The sequence below is a fragment of the Chiloscyllium punctatum genome, chromosome 14 (assembly GCF_047496795.1).
Source record: "Chiloscyllium punctatum isolate Juve2018m chromosome 14, sChiPun1.3, whole genome shotgun sequence".
In the NCBI taxonomy this organism is placed as follows: domain Eukaryota; kingdom Metazoa; phylum Chordata; class Chondrichthyes; order Orectolobiformes; family Hemiscylliidae; genus Chiloscyllium; species Chiloscyllium punctatum.
This window is the reverse complement of record NC_092752.1, coordinates 3411666-3430343: the sequence shown is the minus strand read 5'-3', so window position 1 is coordinate 3430343 and position 18678 is coordinate 3411666. Positions and strand designations below refer to the sequence as shown.

At 48.5% G+C, this 18678-nt stretch overlaps 1 protein-coding gene across 4 annotated transcripts in view; it reads left to right on the top strand.

Annotated features, from left to right (window-relative positions):
- The first annotated feature begins 380 nt into the window (after positions 1 to 380).
- uso1 (USO1 vesicle transport factor) overlaps positions 381 to 18678 on the top strand; it is an 81008-nt gene continuing 62710 nt past the window's right edge. For all 4 annotated transcript variants that reach the window (XM_072583751.1, XM_072583749.1, XM_072583750.1 and 1 more), the window contains exons 1-3: positions 381 to 513; positions 11646 to 11732; positions 12724 to 12788. In XM_072583751.1, coding sequence (XP_072439852.1) covers positions 448 to 513; positions 11646 to 11732; positions 12724 to 12788 — 218 coding nt within the window. In that variant the 5' untranslated portion in view covers positions 381 to 447. The remainder of the gene's footprint in view (positions 514 to 11645; positions 11733 to 12723; positions 12789 to 18678) is intronic.

Below are 18678 nucleotides of genomic sequence, written 5' to 3'. Positions count from 1 at the left end.
GCAGCACATCACTGTCCCTTTAAAAGAAGCAATGAAGCAATCACACTCTCCATTAAAGTGAATCAACTTGGTCGACACACTGTCCCTTTAAATGAAGCAATCACACTCTCCATTAAAGTGAATCAACTTGGTCGACACACTGTCCCTTTAAATGCCGCATGTAACTGTTAGAATATCCCTTTAAATGGTGTATTTAGCTATTGGACTGTCCCTTTAAATGGTGCATTTAGCTGGTGAACTGTCCCTTTAAGATGGTGACGTGTTGTCTTTGTGAGTACGTGTGCTGCCACGTTTCCACGCAAGCGTATTGAGTCATGTCGGTGGCCGATACGGTGTTTGTGACAGTGCGCAGGCGTGGGTGCTGGCGGCCGGCCCTTTGGTGTTAGTGGTGCGCAGGCGCAGCTGCCGGCGGCCGGCGCTGGCTCGGGCGGGGACGGTTGGGCCAACATGAATTTCCTCCGTGGGGTAATGGGCGGCCAGAGCGCCGGGCCGCAGCCCAGCGGGGCCGAGACAGTGAGTATCTGCTTCCAAATATTGCTCCTTGACTGATTAACAGCGGCCTGGGCCTTTCCTGTGCGGCCCAGGCCCGAAAACCTGGGGGCTAGGCCTCGGCCTCGATTAGTCAGAGCGGCCACTGACTGAGAACGTGTTGACAGGCAACAGCTCTCCAGGAATCACCGGGGTATGAGGTAGACACCCCCTCCAGAAACAAACAAATAATACCCAGACCGCAACACTGAGGGAGTGGGCACTGTCGGAGGGTCAGTGCTGAGGGAGCGCCGCACTGTCGGAGGGTCAGTGCTGAGGGAGCGCCGCGCTGTCGGAGGGTCAGTGCTGAGGGAGCGCCGCACTGTCGGAGGGTCAGTGCTGAGGGAGCGTCGCACTGTCGGAGGGTCAGTGCTGAGGGAGTGGGCACTGTCGGAGGGTCAGTGCTGAGGGAGTGGGCACTGTCGGAGGGTCAGTGCTGAGGGAGTGGGCACTGTCGGAGGGTCAGTGCTGAGGGAGCGCCGCACTGTCGGAGGGTCAGTGCTGAGGGAGCGCCGCGCTGTCGGAGGGTCAGTGCTGAGGGAGTGGGCACTGTCGGAGGGTCAGTGCTGAGGGAGTGGGCACTGTCGGAGGGTCAGTGCTGAGGGAGTGGGCACTGTCGGAGGGTCAGTGCTGAGGGAGCGCCGCACTGTCGGAGGGTCAGTGCTGAGGGAGCGCCGCACTGTCGGAGGGTCAGCGCTGAGGGAGTGCTGCACTGTCGGAGGGTCAGCGCTGAGGGAGCGCCGCACTGTCGGAGGGTCAGTGCTGAGGGAGTGGGCACTGTCAGAGGGTCAGTGCTGAGGGAGTGCCGCACTGTCGGAGGGTCAGTGCTGAGGGAGTGGGCACTGTCGGAGGGTCAGTGCTGAGGGAGCGCCGCACTGTCGGAGGGTCAGTGCTGAGGGAGTGGGCACTGTCGGAGGGTCAGTGCTGAGGGACTGTCGCACTGTCGGAGGGTCAGTACTGAGGGAGCGCCGCACTGTCGGAGGGTCAGCGCTGAGGGAGCGCCGCACTGTCGGAGGGTCAGCGCTGAGGGAGCGCCGCACTGTCGGAGGGTCAGTGCTGAGGGAGCGCCGCACTGTCGGAGGGTCAGTGCTGAGGGAGCGCCGCACTGTCGGAGGGTCAGTGCTGAGGGAGTGCCGCACTGTCGGAGGGTCAGTGCTGAGGGAGCGCCGCACTGTCGGAGGGTCAGTGCTGAGGGAGCGCCGCACTGTCGGAGGGTCAGCGCTGAGGGAGTGGGCACTGTCGGAGGGTCAGTGCTGAGGGAGTGGGCACTGTCGGAGGGTCAGTGCTGAGGGAGTGGGCACTGTCGGAGGGTCAGTGCTGAGGGAGTGGGCACTGTCGGAGGGTCAGTGCTGAGGGAGTGGGCACTGTCGGAGGGTCAGTGCTGAGGGAGTGGGCACTGTCGGAGGGTCAGTGCTGAGGGAGTGGGCACTGTCGGAGGGTCAGTGCTGAGGGAGTGCCGCACTGTCGGAGGGTCAGTGCTGAGGGAGTGGGCACTGTCGGAGGGTCAGTGCTGCGGGAGTGGGCACTGTCGGAGGGTCAGCGCTGAGGGAGTGGGCACTGTCGGAGGGTCAGTGCTGAGGGAGCGCCGCACTGTCGGAGGGTCAGTGCTGAGGGAGCGCCGCACTGTCGGAGGGTCAGCGCTGAGGGAGCGCCGCACTGTCGGAGGGTCAGTGCTGAGGGAGCGCCGCACTGTCGGAGGGTCAGTGCTGAGGGAGTGGGCACTGTCGGAGGGTCAGTGCTGAGGGAGCGCCGCACTGTCGGAGGGTCAGTGCTGAGGGAGTGGGCACTGTCGGAGGGTCAGTGCTGAGGGAGCGCCGCGCTGTCGGAGGGTCAGTGCTGAGGGAGTGGGCACTGTCGGAGGGTCAGTGCTGAGGGAGTGGGCACTGTCGGAGGGTCAGTGCTGAGGGAGTGGGCACTGTCGGAGGGTCAGTGCTGAGGGAGCGCCGCACTGTCGGAGGGTCAGTGCTGAGGGAGCGCCGCACTGTCGGAGGGTCAGCGCTGAGGGAGTGCTGCACTGTCAAGAGGGTCAGTGCTGAGGGACTGTCGCACTGTCGGAGGGTCAGTACTGAGGGAGCGCCGCACTGTCGGAGGGTCAGCGCTGAGGGAGCGCCGCACTGTCGGAGGGTCAGCGCTGAGGGAGCGCCGCACTGTCGGAGGGTCAGTGCTGAGGGAGCGCCGCACTGTCGGAGGGTCAGTGCTGAGGGAGCGCCGCACTGTCGGAGGGTCAGTGCTGAGGGAGTGGGCACTGTCGGAGGGTCAGTGCTGCGGGAGTGGGCACTGTCGGAGGGTCAGCGCTGAGGGAGTGGGCACTGTCGGAGGGTCAGTGCTGAGGGAGCGCCGCACTGTCGGAGGGTCAGCGCTGAGGGAGCGCCGCACTGTCGGAGGGTCAGTGCTGAGGGAGCGCCGCACTGTCGGAGGGTCAGTGCTGAGGGAGCGCCGCACTGTCGGAGGGTCAGTGCTGAGGGAGTGGGCACTGTCGGAGGGTCAGTGCTGCGGGAGTGGGCACTGTCGGAGGGTCAGCGCTGAGGGAGTGGGCACTGTCGGAGGGTCAGTGCTGAGGGAGCGCCGCACTGTCGGAGGGTCAGTGCTGAGGGAGCGCCGCACTGTCGGAGGGTCAGCGCTGAGGGAGCGCCGCACTGTCGGAGGGTCAGTGCTGAGGGAGCGCCGCACTGTCGGAGGGTCAGTGCTGAGGGAGTGGGCACTGTCGGAGGGTCAGTGCTGAGGGAGCGCCGCACTGTCGGAGGGTCAGTGCTGAGGGAGTGGGCACTGTCGGAGGGTCAGTGCTGAGGGAGCGCCGCGCTGTCGGAGGGTCAGTGCTGAGGGAGTGGGCACTGTCGGAGGGTCAGTGCTGAGGGAGTGGGCACTGTCGGAGGGTCAGTGCTGAGGGAGTGGGCACTGTCGGAGGGTCAGTGCTGAGGGAGCGCCGCACTGTCGGAGGGTCAGTGCTGAGGGAGCGCCGCACTGTCGGAGGGTCAGTGCTGAGGGAGTGCTGCACTGTCAAGAGGGTCAGTGCTGAGGGACTGTCGCACTGTCGGAGGGTCAGTACTGAGGGAGCGCCGCACTGTCGGAGGGTCAGCGCTGAGGGAGCGCCGCACTGTCGGAGGGTCAGCGCTGAGGGAGCGCCGCACTGTCGGAGGGTCAGTGCTGAGGGAGCGCCGCACTGTCGGAGGGTCAGTGCTGAGGGAGCGCCGCACTGTCGGAGGGTCAGTGCTGAGGGAGCGCCGCACTGTCGGAGGGTCAGTGCTGAGGGAGCGCCGCACTGTCGGAGGGTCAGCGCTGAGGGAGTGGGCACTGTCGGAGGGTCAGTGCTGAGGGAGTGGGCACTGTCGGAGGGTCAGTGCTGAGGGAGTGGGCACTGTCGGAGGGTCAGTGCTGAGGGAGTGGGCACTGTCGGAGGGTCAGTGCTGAGGGAGTGGGCACTGTCGGAGGGTCAGTGCTGAGGGAGCGCCGCACTGTCGGAGGGTCAGCGCTGAGGGAGCGCCGCACTGTCGGAGGGTCAGCGCTGAGGGAGCGCCGCACTGTCGGAGGGTCAGCGCTGAGGGAGCGCCGCACTGTCGGAGGGTCAGCGCTGAGGGAGCGCCGCACTGTCGGAGGGTCAGCGCTGAGGGAGCGCCGCACTGTCGGAGGGTCAGTGCTGAGGGAGCGCCGCACTGTCGGAGGGTCAGTGCTGAGGGAGCGCCGCACTGTCGGAGGGTCAGTGCTGAGGGAGCGCCGCACTGTCGGAGGGTCAGTGCTGAGGGAGCGCCGCACTGTCGGAGGGTCAGTGCTGAGGGAGCGCCGCACTGTCGGAGGGTCAGTGCTGAGGGAGCGCCGCACTGTCGGAGGGTCAGTGCTGAGGGAGCGCCGCACTGTCGGAGGGTCAGTGCTGAGGGAGCGCCGCACTGTCGGAGGGTCAGTGCTGAGGGAGCGCCGCACTGTCGGAGGGTCAGTGCTGAGGGAGCGCCGCACTGTCGGAGGGTCAGTGCTGAGGGAGCGCCGCACTGTCGGAGGGTCAGTGCTGAGGGAGCGCCGCACTGTCGGAGGGTCAGTGCTGAGGGAGCGCCGCACTGTCGGAGGGTCAGTGCTGAGGGAGCGCCGCACTGTCGGAGGGTCAGTGCTGAGGGAGCGCCGCACTGTCGGAGGGTCAGTGCTGAGGGAGCGCCGCACTGTCGGAGGGTCAGTGCTGAGGGAGCGCCGCACTGTCGGAGGGTCAGTGCTGAGGGAGCGCCGCACTGTCGGAGGGTCAGTGCTGAGGGAGCGCCGCACTGTCGGAGGGTCAGTGCTGAGGGAGCGCCGCACTGTCGGAGGGTCAGTGCTGAGGGAGCGCCGCACTGTCGGAGGGTCAGTGCTGAGGGAGCGCCGCACTGTCGGAGGGTCAGTGCTGAGGGAGCGCCGCACTGTCGGAGGGTCAGTGCTGAGGGAGCGCCGCACTGTCGGAGGGTCAGTGCTGAGGGAGCGCCGCACTGTCGGAGGGTCAGTGCTGAGGGAGCGCCGCACTGTCGGAGGGTCAGTGCTGAGGGAGCGCCGCACTGTCGGAGGGTCAGTGCTGAGGGAGCGCCGCACTGTCGGAGGGTCAGTGCTGAGGGAGCGCCGCACTGTCGGAGGGTCAGTGCTGAGGGAGCGCCGCACTGTCGGAGGGTCAGTGCTGAGGGAGCGCCGCACTGTCGGAGGGTCAGTGCTGAGGGAGCGCCGCACTGTCGGAGGGTCAGTGCTGAGGGAGCGCCGCACTGTCGGAGGGTCAGTGCTGAGGGAGCGCCGCACTGTCGGAGGGTCAGTGCTGAGGGAGCGCCGCACTGTCGGAGGGTCAGTGCTGAGGGAGCGCCGCACTGTCGGAGGGTCAGTGCTGAGGGAGCGCCGCACTGTCGGAGGGTCAGTGCTGAGGGAGCGCCGCACTGTCGGAGGGTCAGTGCTGAGGGAGCGCCGCACTGTCGGAGGGTCAGTGCTGAGGGAGCGCCGCACTGTCGGAGGGTCAGTGCTGAGGGAGCGCCGCACTGTCGGAGGGTCAGTGCTGAGGGAGCGCCGCACTGTCGGAGGGTCAGTGCTGAGGGAGCGCCGCACTGTCGGAGGGTCAGTGCTGAGGGAGCGCCGCACTGTCGGAGGGTCAGTGCTGAGGGAGCGCCGCACTGTCGGAGGGTCAGTGCTGAGGGAGCGCCGCACTGTCGGAGGGTCAGTGCTGAGGGAGCGCCGCACTGTCGGAGGGTCAGTGCTGAGGGAGCGCCGCACTGTCGGAGGGTCAGTGCTGAGGGAGCGCCGCACTGTCGGAGGGTCAGTGCTGAGGGAGCGCCGCACTGTCGGAGGGTCAGTGCTGAGGGAGCGCCGCACTGTCGGAGGGTCAGTGCTGAGGGAGCGCCGCACTGTCGGAGGGTCAGTGCTGAGGGAGCGCCGCACTGTCGGAGGGTCAGTGCTGAGGGAGCGCCGCACTGTCGGAGGGTCAGTGCTGAGGGAGCGCCGCACTGTCGGAGGGTCAGTGCTGAGGGAGCGCCGCACTGTCGGAGGGTCAGCCGCCAACTGATCCATACCCTGCTGTATCCCTTGATATTCCTCTTCATTTTCTGCAACTCCACCAGTAATTGTATCATCTGTAAACTTATTAGTTAGACCAGGTATTTTTCTCCAATTCGTTCATGGAGAACCCCAACAGCAGAGGTCCATGCACTGATCCTTGTAGAACACAGCTCGTCCCAGTTCTTCACACCTTAACTGTGGTTGTGGCAGGCTCCTGCTCCCATTCTATCAGATTTAACAACCTTGATGTGTAGGACCTCTAGAATATTACCCATCTCTCCATGCTGTTGTGTATCTTTGGACCATAGCTGTAGGTGTGGGTATGTTCGCCGAGCTGGGAAGTTGATTTGCAGAAGTTTCGTCCCCTGTCTTGGTGGCATCTTCAGTGCTTTGGAGCCTCTTGTGAAGTGCTGATATACTGTCTCTGGAAGTTTTGTTTCTGTTCATGCTGCTTCTGGTTGCCGGTTCTGGTGGTTCGTTGTAGTGAGTGGTATATTGGGTCTAGGTCAATGTGTTTGTTGATGGAGTCAGTGGATGAGTGCCATGCTTCTAGAAATTCTCTGGCTATCCTCTATTTGGCTTGTCCTATGGTCGTTATGTTGTCCCAGTCGAATTTGTGGTCCTTGTCATCTGTGTGTATGGCTACTTGGACAGTTGGTCTTGGTGTTTAGTGGCTGCCATCTTATCACTTCTTGCAGTCAGTTAAGTGTTTAGGTGAGCACAGTATTTAATAATCAATGTAACTTCTTTGCCCTTTTCAAACACAGTTTGAACCTTGAAATAATGTCCCAGTTCTGTGAAATGTAAAGTGATGTCACCATAACCTGATGATCACTGCCTTCTATTATATAAAGGACGGTGGCCTCCAAATCAGATAAAAACAATGACTGCAGATGCTGGAAACCAGATTCTGGATTAGTGGTGCTGGAAGAGCACAGCAGTTCAGGCAGCTCCAAATCGCCCAAGTAGTGCCACCTGACATTCTCTGAACTCCTAGGTAGATGTACTGGAGTTATTTCTTTAACTGTTCTGCTTTTGAGCTGGCTGCAAGTCATTCAGTAGAACAGATATTTCCTGCAGAGGAAGTGGCCATTTTAAACACAAATTAGAGAAGGTGATAATGCACAGCTGGTCTGTCAGCATGGTGAAAGGACTAAAGGTTAAGTGAGATCAATCTTTTCCAGCTTGGTTCATCAGCTGAATGCACTTCACTGTTTGTGCATAACCTAAAATTCCTGAATTGAAGGAGGCTATATCATTAACTCTGGATTCATGCCACTTCCTGAGCTGTCAGTGAAGTGGACTCTTTCTGACTGTAATATCAAGGAAATATTGCCAGGATCGTGGTTTGAATAAATTGTCAGAAGTGACCTTGGTAAAATAGAGATTCCCTTTGTAATTTGCTTTTTCATCGCTCTTGAAGTTTAACATATTGATAGACAGTATGTCATTTCCTCAGTGAGGATTAGGTAAATGATCTGTTTTCTGATTGGCACCAAGTCAGCAGCTGTGAAGTTCACAAGCAATCCAAGTGGATTCAATTTTGTGTATTTGGAGAAATACTTGATAATTTTCTTTACCTATGAGATGCCACAACATCGACACGTGGCAAGATCTGACTCGTTGTGCCATTCCATTGTATTATTAGAAGTATGCAAGCTTATACAGTACTCAGTTAAAACAAAAAGCATGTAGATTTCATTCCAGGTTGAGTTTTGAATGTTTTAGAATCCAAGTTTCTTTACACACACTATTTAATGCGTCCCTCAATCTGATATTTGTTAATACACAAATTTAGGTGATGATTGCTGTTCGGAATAAATTTGAACCCCTCAAACAAGTATGTTCCAAATTGATGTTAATTGCCAATCCAAGAAACAATGAAATGAATATAGGATTCAATATATCTATATGATGAAAACTGTAAGAGAAATAGGCACAGTCAGGCAACACTATATCAAAACTCAACTGCTTTCCATTTAAATAATCATGAAATCAGGAAAATTTTATAAACTTGGCTGTTACTTTTTTTAAGAATAATATTAAATATGTTCCTTTTAATGTTAACCTGCAAGCACTTGGCAATAGTGAGGACTGCAGATGCTGTAAAGTCAGTTGATTAAATGTGCTGGAAAAAGCATGGCAGGTCAAGCAGCATCAGAAGAGCAGGAGAGTTGGCATTTCATTAATGACGGGTCTTGCCCAAAATGTCAACTCTTCTGATGCTGCTTGACCTGCTGTGTTTTGTCCAGTACATTTTATTCTACCTGTAGGCACTTCTTCATTCTAGCTGAATGCACTTCCTTTAGTTATTATTGGAAATGAATCATACTGTTGCAATCCTTTGCTGGTGAGAATACTTGATGGATGATATGGATGTTGCTGGTAGTGCCAGCATTTGTTGCTCATCCCGAACTTCACTTGAGCTCACTAGTTGGGCCATCTCAGGGGGTGGTTCACAAGGTTCTCAACCTAATGCCAATTTACAGATTTTGGCTATGTTCTTGTAGGTTGATGCTCTTTGGTACATATCCTGGCACATTTTTAAATGAGTTTTGGGTTTCTGCCTTTACTCCCTTTTCAGTCAGAGTGTTCCAGACCTTACCCCATTCTCTTTTTGTTTTCTACTAATAACTTTAAGTGCATGCCCTGTACTCACTGACTTTGCCAGCGATGTTGCTGTGGTTCTGAGGTCTTGTGTGGGCCAGACTCTAAGGATGGCAGATTTCCTTTCCCATTGGCATGGGTGAACTTTAGAATCTTTTTGCAATTATTGATTATGTCTGTCATGATTTTGTTACTAGCTTTATGCTTCATTTTAGTCTCTCCCATTAGGAGAAGCATCCACCCTGTCAAGTCCCCACTGGACCCCTCTATGGTCCAATATGGTCACCTTTCAGTTCTTTAAACTCCTCTGCATACAGACCCAACATATCCAGGATTTCCTCAAAAGAGAACACCCACCCCATTCAGAAATCAGTAGAATGAACCTTCTGTGAACTGTATATAATACAGTTATGTCCCTTCTGAAATAAGGGAGCCAAAACTGTGTGTCGTACTCAAGATGTGGTGTCACAAATATCTTCTGCAATCCTTCCTTTTGTATTTAATTTATCTTTCTAATCACTTACTGTATGTGCAGATTAATTTTGATTTATATACCCACATGCCGAAATCTTTCTGTACTTCAATTCTGCAGTATCTTTCTTTAAATAATATGGGTCCTTTTTTTAATTCTTTCTATCAAACTGGACGCATTCATGCTTTCATACATTTCACTCCACTCAGCAGTTTTTTTTTTATTCTCCACTCACACTATTTGTATCCCCTTTAAGACATCTTGATCTTTTTCACAACTTACTTTCCGAGCTACCTTTATCAGCAAATTAATGACCATATATTTGGTTCTTCATCCAAATCATTGATGTAGATTGTAAATAGTTGAGGCACAGTGCTGATCCCTATGGCACCTCAGTCATAGAGTCTTACAGCACAGAAACAGACCCTTCGATCCAACTGGTCTGCGCCAACCAAATATCATAATCCAACTTAATCCCATTTGCCTGTATTGGCTCATATTCCTCTAAACCCTTCCTATTCATATACCTATCCAGATACCTTTTTAAATGTTGTAATTGTGCCAGCCCTTCTCCACATCCTCTGGCAGCTCGTTCCATACATGCACCATCGTCAGCGTGACCTTGAGTCCCTTTTAAATCCATACCCCTCGTGATTTTATCAACTTCTAAAAGGACACCCCTCAGCCTCCAATGCTCCAAGGAAAATAGCCCCAGCCTATTCAGCTGTACTTCAAACCCTCCAGACTCGGCAAATTCTTTGTAAATATTTTCTGCACTCTCTCAAGTTTAACAACATCCTTCCTACCCTTTCTTGGAGAGATACCAAGAATTATCTAAAGTACTCCATCTAAGCCTAACCGAAGTGTTTTTTTAAAATTAAAATCTGATCTATTTGCTTTTATGTTCTGTTCCTCTATTTACAAATCCAAGTACTCATATATTGTTTAACCACTTTATTAACTTGTCCTACCAGCTTTAAAGATTGCTGTATTTTGACACCAAAATCTTTCTAATTATCTACTTGTCAAAATTATGGTGTTTCTGGTTTCTGCTAGGTTTCTGTATTGTACCTTTGCAGATCGCAAATCTTTACTCCTGTGCATTATACTCCACCTTGATCCTCCTCATCAATTATGTACTAGCCATCAATTTCCTCCGAATCTCTCAGTTCTGGATTTAAGTCCTACTTTGGGTTTTGAAATCAAGACCAACATTCTAGTGCTGTACTGAGAGGTGCTACCTCAGATGAGTTATTAAATGGATGCCTCATCTTCCTGTATGGAGGCTGTAAAAGATCCCATGGTATTATTTCAAAGATGAGGACAGGATTTATCTCCTGGCCTAAATTTATCTCTCACTCAACATCACCATAAACAAATCATTTGGACATAACTTATTGTTGATTGTGGGAGTGTGCTGAGTGCACTCCTTTGTTGTTGTGTCTCCTACAACAGTGACATTTAAAAAAAAAAATTCATAGGCTGCAAAACACTGAGATACCCAGTGGTTAGAAGTGCTAGATAAATGCAAATCTTTTTCACATTGCGCCATGTTGACTATGTCATCCCAATGTCTCCAAACATCCTCATCCCGGTCTTCTACTTTGTCAAGTTATTTTGAATGCTCATCCTCACACCTGAGTCTTTGTCACTTGCAAGCAATAGACAATTCTAAAATTGATTGCATGCATATGTCAATGCAAATTACCTCCATAGTCTGAAAAAACCCATTCTCTGCTTGCTGTCACTCAACCAGTTCTGTACCTATTTGACCACTTTCCTGTAATTCCATGGTCTTCCATTTATAACAAGCTTCCTGTGTCATACTTTGTTGAATACCTTCCAAAAAATTCAGTCAAGTTAATCAGGTGCAATCTGTCCTTCATAAAATGATTGTTGAATTGCACTGACTTAACTCTTGTCTTATAGAATCCCTACAGTGTGGAAAGAGGCCATTCAGCTCATCAAGTCTGTACTGACCCTCCAAAAAAAGCCTACCCAGACCCCCCCCCCCCCCCCAAGAAAAACCTCAATCCTGATAATCCTGCATTTACCATGGCTTTCCCACCTAGCCAACACATCCCTGGACACTATGGGCTTGAGCAATCCAGCCTGATCTGCACGTTTTCAGACTGTGGGAGGAAACTGGAGCACCCGGCAGAAATACATGCAGACGAAGGGAGAATGGACAAGCTCCACACGGACAGTGACCCAAGGCCAAACCCAATCCTAGATCTTTGGTGCTGAGAGTCAGCAGTGCTAACCACTGAGCCATCATGCTGCCCAACATTATAAATTGAATTAAATAACGTTTATTTTATTCCTGATTGTGGTCTCCACCAGCTTGACAACCCAATAGATCCCCATTTATACTTACAGTTTTCTTTAGCTAACTAATCCTCTATGCATATTAGTCAGTTGTGGCCACACTAGAAGCTCTGATTCCATGCAGTAACCTTTGTGGCACTGTAAAATGCATGTTTTGGCAGTTAAACTAAAAGGTTTTCAATTTTAAAAAATCAAATTGTTATCCACTCTTTTGTTTTTGGAACAGGTTCAGAAGCTATGTGACCGAGTTGCCTCTTCGACACTACTGGAGGATCGCAGAGATGCAGTCCGTGCACTCAAAGCATTATCCAAAGTATATCCTTATTTCTGCATTTATCAAATTTCCAGTCTGCTTTGTTTGAAAGTGTGTATTTTATTTTAAGTGGAGTATGGTTTGAAAACCATGTGGTTATCAGAAAGCTAGCTTCCATCAAGAGTTGGTTGTGCTGTCTGCCATTTCAACGTATACAGATCAACCTATTGAGGCCTATTAATTTTTATCCAATTTGAATAAAGCTGGCATTATAATGTTTTCAAGGTACTCCATGGTAGGGACCCAAAAGTGAGGAAATGAGGATCAATCTTGAGTTTCACCAAATTAATTCATGTGGAAGCAAGTTCCACATTTGTATCACTCTTGGTAAAGAAATTTCTGCTGAATTCCCTGTAAAACAAGCACCTGTTTCATTTAGCTTGTGCTGCCTGTAAGAATGTGGTAGAATATGGATGTTAGTCAGTGGTGTTGTCACAACTGAAGCTGGAGGAGTTATTAGTAACTGGCTTCTATGTACAACCTGTAGTTTTGGGCTTCCCACAATTTTCTCTGTAATCTATCAAACCCCATCAAAATTTTAAAGACTTCTCATATGTCATTCCTCTGCTTTTTTAGAGGGAAAAGTCCCAGCCTGACTGATGTTATTTGATCATTGTACTTCCTCATTTTTGTGACATTGATAATATTTTTGCATTTTCTCCTGTAATTTTTACATCCTGTTTTTGTGTAGAAACAGAGACAATGCACAGTGCTGCAATATGGTCCCTCAAGGTTCTTAAGTGCAACGTGTTTTGCATTCTGTTACTTTGTAAATGATCTGTAATGCCTTTTATTTTGTGGTTCTGTAAAGTGTTGCTGCTTCTGACAAAGTTCAGCTCTGTACCTTCGTGCCCTCCATCTTGTTTATATTCTCTTGCTTTCCAAGGACTCTGTGGTCTCTTTATTCCCAATAGTTACCTTGAAAAAGATCTCCAGACCAATACCTGACCATTTGGAGGAGTCCTCAAAAATGATTTTTTATTTTGTTTAGAAATATCGCCTTGAAGTGGGCAGTCAGGCCATGGAACACCTTGTTAATGTGCTGCAGACAGACCGGTAAGTAAGTTGCTGTATATGATAAAAGCACATGGCACTGTGAGAAAGTTTTGTCTGATGGATATGGTCATAGTCTGCATCCAGAAATTGTCTTTATATTTGTTTTTAAGTTAATTAAAATCATATAGACTCATCTAACTTATAGATTGGAAGGAGATTGACAGTTACTTTGATGCTTCTAAACGATCTTAAGAATGAAGTGATGACAATGCATTGAACAGAGACAGTGTTAAGTTTAGTATTGTCCTGGAAGGATGCTGCCTTTTTCTGATTTCAGTCATTCTACCTAGTCAAATCTTGGATTTAAGGTATGATTTTTTTTAAAAAAGTAAGATACTTACTATGTCTTTGCAATGTGTTCTGTTTTCAAATTACTATTCTGCATTGATTGGGATTTGAAGGATGGAATCTATTGTTGCGTAACTAGTTTGCCAGTTGGTGCTGCAGTGATCTGTCATGGAACCATTGCTGTCTGGTTTTAGAATTTGATCCTGTTGATTTTGAGCTTGGCATAACATCTGGGATCCTTTTTGGGCACCTCAGTGTTTTATTGGTAAAGGAGCTGTATCCAGGAGCAAACTAAGATGAGATCTGCTGAAGAGTCATTTAAGTTCAAAACATTAGCTTGCTCCCTCACCATGGATGCTGCCTGACCCGCTGTGATCTCCAGCATTTGTTGTTTTCAGTTCAGATTCCAGCCTCTGCAGGATTTTCCTCCTTTAAGATGAGCTATGCATCGTTACTTAGAATTACTGTAACAAATCTGAAGTTGGGTGAATTAAAGCCCTGAAGGTTCAAATAGCTGTCAAATGAATGCGTGTTCATTGCCATCAAATTCTACCTTGGATTAGTGTTTGGCTCCTCAATTTTTGAAATTTAGAATGCAGCAAAATACAAGTACAGCCACTGACTTTATTGTGACTAAATGATTGTCTAAAGTACTTAATCGTTTCCTTGTCTGTACTCTTGGGTAAAGGTTATGAAATAATGAAAACTGAATTAGTTGTATTTTCCTCCTCCTGAGCACATATTGGGAAAATTTTAAGATTTAAACTTTTGTCTTCTCTTTTCCTTTTTTCCCTGATGTTGAAAATATCCTTTTTATTCGAGAGTCTGAATGAAGGCCTAAAAGTTAGCCGCTGTCTTTGTGATCTCCTCGTGCAGTCATTCAGCTCAGTCCTGTTTCATGTTCCCACAGGCTGTTATGTTGCACACAAATACTAATTGTGGTTTTACATCTGTTTATGTTGCTGTTAGCAGTCCTTTCTTTTGTCTCAGTTATTGAGTACATGCCAGTGTATAATGTCCAGTTATCTCCTAGTGAGATTAATGAGTAAGGAGGAGTCGGTATTGTGTTGGTAATGTCACTAGATAGTAAACCATAGTTTCGTCAAATCCTCTGGAGACATGCTTTTAAATCCCACCATAGAAGCTAGTGGAATTGAAATTCAATGAATGAATTTAAAACTAGCCTCTGTAAGGATGACCATAATATGGGATCATTGATGGTTCACTAATGTCCTTAAGGGAAGGAAATCTACCATCCTTAACCCAGTCTGACTGTGACTCGAGAGCTGCAGTAATGTGGTTGATGCTTGCAGTTAAGACTGGGATAAAATGCTGGCCTTTGCAGTGACACCCATGTCTCATGAAGGACTAAAGAAAAATACATTAATAATGGCTTTGTTTCCTTGATCAATAACATGGCTTGATTTGACAATGCATATTAAAATGGCACGCTGCTTTATCGAATGCAGTCCCTATTAAAAATAATCCATACAGCTGACAAGTCTGCAATCAAGGAGATGGGTCAGAGTTATGACTCCACAGATCTTTATTTCACTGTTGTAATGTAGCTTTCCAAAGTAGCTTGGCTACAGCTTCTATTAGCAAGCTATATTCCATGAAATAAACTTTTCTCATCAATGCATTGGAAGAGGGTTACCTCAGATTACAACAGGATCTTGACCAGATGGGCCAATGGGCTGAGAAGTGGCAGGTGGAGTTTAATTCAGATAAATGCGAGGTGCTATATTTTGGGAAAGCAAATCTTAGCAGGACTTGTACACTTAATGGTAAGGTCCTAGGGAGTGTTGCTGAACAAAGAGACCTTGGAGTGCAGGTTCATAGCTCCTTGAAAGTGGAGTCGCAGGTAGATAGGTGTTTGGTATGCTTTCGTTTATTGGTCAGGAATTGAGTACAGGAGTTGGGAGGCCATTTTGCGGCTGTACAGGACATTGGTTAGGCCACTGATGGAATATTCTTGTATCCTTCCTATTGGAAAGATGTTATGAAACTTGAAAAGGTTCAGAAAAGATTTCCAAGGATGTTGCCAGGGTTGGAGGATTTGAGCTATAGGGAGAGGCTGAACAGGCTGGGGCTGTTTTCCCTGGAGCGTCAGAGGCTGAAGGGTGACCTTATAGAGGTTTATAAAATCATGAGGGGCATGGATAGAGTAAATAGGCAACATCTTTTCCTTGGGGTCGGGGAGTCCAGAACTAGAGGGCATAGGTTTAGGTTGAGAGAGGAAAGATATAAGAGACCTACGGGGCAACTTTTTCACGCAGAGGGTGGTATGTGTATGGAATGAGCTGCCAGAGGATGTGGTAGAGGCTGGTACAATTGCAACATTTAAAAGGCACTTGGATGGGTATATGAAAAGGAAGGGTTTGGAGGGATATGGGCCGGGTGCTGGCAGGTGGGACTAGATTGGGTTGGGATATCTGGTCGGTATGGACGGGTTGGACCGAAGGGTCTGTTTTCGTGCTGTACATCTCTGACTGTGACTCTAAGATAACAATAAATTCTGATCAAAACTTCTTTACACTCCAGATAGAAGCTGTCAACTGCATCTTTTACCTAGAAAGAAGAAAATAGCAATATTTGATTGCTTTAACTACACTGGACAACTGATTAAACTTCTGTTTTATAAAAGCAAACAAAAAAAGTCAGCCTGTAGTATACTGTGCAGATAGGGTGAAATATTTGATTTTGAAAATAACAGCATGGGCAAGTTGAATTGAAGAGTCTGTTTCTGTGCTGTACAACTGAGACAAATCCAAATCAGTAACAAGGAACTCATTTACTTTTCAAAACATCATTTTTCATAGATGCAATCAACTAGCATTTTCCCATACTTTTGGGTCAATATTGTTTTAAGATGAAACAAATTGGTCTGCTGTTAACAAATTACTCCTGTAAGGTCTGAAATCCTCAGTTTTCCAGCTAACGATTACTGATTGCTGTCAAACACAGGAATTCTTTGAATATACTTTCCTCAATAGCATTGTAAAGTAATATTTTTGCAGAATGTACAGATGACAAATGTTATAAAAGTCTTAACACTTGAAGAAATATAGAGTGTACTGATTTAGATTTGTCTCATGGAGTCATACAGCACTGAAAATGACTCTTTGGTTCAAATGGTCCATGCTGATCAAGTTTCCCAAACTAAACAAGTTCCACTTCCCTGCATTTGGCCCATATCCATCTAAACCGTTCTTATTCATATACCTGTCCAAATATCTTTTCAATCTTGTAACTGCATCTATCATTTTCTCTGGAAGTTCATTTCACATACGAACCACCCTCTTTGTGAAAAATATTACCCCTTGGGTACCTTGTAAACCTTTCTCCTCTCATCTTAAAAATAGGCCCTGTAGTTTTAAACTCTGTGACAACCATGTAGTTGCATTAGAACAAGGAACAATGAGCAGTACAGCTCAGGAACAGGCCCTTTCGCCCACCAAGACTGCAGTGACACATGCCTTTCTAATCTTTAAAAACAGTTTCCCCTATTTCTTGTCCATTCATGTGTCCATCACAATGCCTCATAAATGTTACCATTGTATCCATCTCCTCTGGCACTGCTTTCAAGATACATAGCCACTTTCCATATTTTTAAAAAAAACTTTCCTCTCAAGTCTCCTTTAAATTTTGACGATCCATTCTACCCATGCCTCTCATAATTTTGTAAACTTCGATCAGGTCACTCCTCAGCCTCCGACGCTAAGTGAAAACTAACCAAGTTTGTCCAATTTCTCCTCATAATTAATACCTTCCAAACCAGGTACCTTCCTGGTAAACCATTTCTGTACCCCCCTCCAAAGCCTCCATGTCCTTCTGGCAATGAGGTGACCAAAACTGTATATAATATTCCAACGTGATCTAACTAAAGTTCTATTCGGTTGCAAAATGACTTGCCAACTATTGTACAATATACCGATGAAGGCAAGCATGCCATATGCTGTCTTGACCACTTTATCCACATGTGTTGCCACTTTCAGGGAACTGTGTACCTGAACATTCAGATTTCTCGATATGATGTTATTAAGGGTTCTGCCACTTACAGTATACTTCGTCCTGCACTAGATCTTCCAAATGCTGCATCTTGTATTTGTCTGATTAAACACCATCTGCCTTTCTACTGCCCAAATCTCTGTCTATATCCTGCTGTATCCTCTGGCAGTAGTCCACACCATCTGCAAGTCATGCAAACTTAGTAATCAGTCTACCTACATTCTCCTCCAAACCACATCTTATATGTATATAAAACGTAGCTATATATATCCCATGTAACTTCACCTTTTGTATCAACCTATCATGAGGGGCCTTGTGGAAGTTCATGGGGACAAAATCTATCGTCCTGTCCCCATAAATCATCTTTGTCACTTGCTGGAAAAGCATTCAAGTTTTCGAGACACAACATTTCCTGCATAAAACTCCATTGCCTGTTGCTAATTGGTGCATATTTTCTCAAAGATGAGTAAATCCTATCCCTAAAAATATTCTCCAGTAATTTCCCTACTACTGACTTAAGGTTTACCGGCCCGTAATTTCCCAAATTATCCTTATTGCCCTGAAGCAAAGGAACAATGTTGGCTATTTTCTAGTCCTCTGGGAACTCTCCTATGACTAAAGAGGGTACAAAGAATTTGGGCAAGACCCTAGCAATTTTCCTCACCTGCTTCCCTCAGCATTCTGGGATAGATCCCTCAGGTCCTGGGATTTGTCTACCTTAATGCTTTTCAGAACACTCACTTCCTTTTTTTTATATATTGACATGCCCCTTCCTGTGACGCCTCATCCAGCATTTTTTTTCTCTTTTTGTGAATACTGATGGGAAGTAGTTATTAAAGACCTTATCTGCTTCCTTCAGCTCCATGCATAATTTTCCTCCTTTGAGTTGACTTACTCTTTCCCTAGCTGCCACCTTCTTCCTTATTTATATATAAAATACTTTGGGATTGTCCTAATCCTGTTTGCCAAAGACATTTCTTATCCCCTTTTAAAGTCCTAGAGATGTACAGCACAGAAACAGACCCTTCGGTCCAACTCTTCCATGCCGACCAGATATCCCAGCCCAATCTAGTCCTACCTGCCAGCACCCGGCTCATATCCCTCCAAATCCTCCCATTCATATACCCATCCAGAAGTCTTTAAATGCTGCAATTGTATTAACCTCCACCACTTCCTCTGGCAGCTCATTCCATACACGTACTGCCCTCTGCATGAAAAAGTTGCCCCTTAGGTCTCTTTTATATCTTTCCCCTCTCACCCTAATCCTATGACCTCTAGTTGTGGACTCCCCTACCTCAAGGAAAAGATTTTATCTATTTGCCTTATCCATGCCTCTCATGATTTTATAAACCTGTATATGGTCACCCCACAGCCTCCGATGCTCCAGGGAAAACAGCCCTGGCCTATCCAACCTCTCCCTATAGCTCAAATCTTCCAACCCTGGCAACATCCCCCTAAATCTTTTCTGAACCCTTTCAAGTTTCACAATATCCTTCCGATAGGAAGGAGATCAGAATTGCATGCAGTGTTCCAAAAGTAGCCAAATCAATGTCCTGTACAGCCGCAACATGACCTCCCAACTCCTGTACTC